Source organism: Rhagoletis zephyria, unplaced genomic scaffold, assembly GCF_001687245.7.
Source record: "Rhagoletis zephyria isolate East Lansing unplaced genomic scaffold, Rhagoletis_zephyria_1.1 Rzeph_scaffold_28801, whole genome shotgun sequence".
In the NCBI taxonomy this organism is placed as follows: Eukaryota; Metazoa; Arthropoda; class Insecta; order Diptera; family Tephritidae; genus Rhagoletis; species Rhagoletis zephyria.
The window spans coordinates 3,051-4,434 of NW_016185858.1; the positions used below are offsets into that span (position 1 = coordinate 3,051).

Below are 1,384 nucleotides of genomic sequence, written 5' to 3' on the forward strand. Positions count from 1 at the left end.
TGCCCAGATCATGCGAAAGGAACATCTCGTTAAACCCCCTTCGGGGGGCGAATAGCATGATGAAGGTTAATCTGGACTACGGTTGTAATGATTCCACAAGATAGTTCACATTGACTCGTCAATGTCTGAGAACCTCACCTGGCTCTCAATCTTTCTGTCGACCTTCCTGTGTTCTTGGCACGCATGAAAGGCGTGGACCACATAAAAATGCTTACCTTCCAATCAATTCAAAATTCAAGATAATTAAATACATTTTTTCAGGCTATAATTAAGCGCACCCTTCTAAAAGCGGTTTTACATAGCTTGCCTTCGAAATTTCCCACCTACGTCGCCAGAAAACACCACCACATCCTGTAATAAAATTAAATGATTTGCTTTAATTTCATTTTCATTTCACTTCAGGTGGATTACCGATGACTGGAGTCCATGTAGCCGGCTCTGCGGTCCTGGCTATCGTGAGCGCATGGTTGTGTGGCATCACGACAACGAACGGTAAGCGTAAATTGAGTCATAAAATAGCAAGCGAAGAAAAATACTAACAACAAAATACAATAAAATTACCATACAAAAACCGCGCAACAAGAACAAAAACAATAGCATTAGTATTCATACACAGCGGGCGGTGGGTGGTGCCCAGTTTAGCCACATTCGCACCAAGTGTACTCGTGCCCGTGCGCTCGCTCGGTGTGCCACACTTTTTTGCTTTGTAACTTTACATTTATGCGCTTTGAAGACTATCAAAAAACGCCGCAAGCTCTTGTGTGCACAGCTGGAAGCTCGTCATCAATGGCTCATGAGTAGAGCGCTCGCTTTTGTGCTCATAATTGCGACTACTAAGCGTTTATCGCGCGCGCATTTTTTTTTTTGGTGTTACTGAGTTACTGCATTACTTTGTTGCTGTTGTTTTTGTGTTTTGTTGTATGGTAACTTGACTAATTTCATTACCGCCCTATATACATCCATCTACCATTTTCTTGTATAATTTTCATTTTGTTTTCCTATGTGTTTTTTTTTTCTGCTCTTTCTCCTTGTTCGCCATTATTACAGGTACTGGCTGTTGGCTGTTATGTGTCGAACGCCAAAGCCAGCCACACAGGAGCCTTACATAATTGAGAAGTGTCCAACGTGGGAGGTGGAGGAGTGTATTGGATTGAGTATGCTTTCAGTATTTAGTACGAGTATTATATACATACATACATACACTTTAGTTTACGTGGTGGCAAAAAAGACATTAAAGTGCGAGTTCTTGGTACATAGTTGTTGTAGCTTAACTTGGCCCGTTTAATCCCTTTGCTTTGCTGCAACATTATTTTTGCCAACTTTCCTTTTATGTTGTAAAAATTTTTCGTTCGCACAGTTTTCACTTTAATTATGAAGCTTTCAT

The 1,384-nt window shown here is 40.8% G+C and overlaps 1 protein-coding gene across 1 annotated transcript; it reads left to right on the forward strand.

Annotated features, from left to right (window-relative positions):
• Positions 1-402: 402 nt before the first annotated feature.
• On the forward strand, positions 403-1,178 carry LOC108382805 (A disintegrin and metalloproteinase with thrombospondin motifs 9-like; the record flags this gene model as incomplete). Its single annotated transcript, XM_017639174.1, has 2 exons — positions 403-492; positions 1,048-1,178. Coding segments are annotated over 2 exons (221 nt in total), but the record flags the coding sequence as incomplete, so codon positions are not given.
• Between the last annotated feature and the right edge of the window lie 206 nt (positions 1,179-1,384).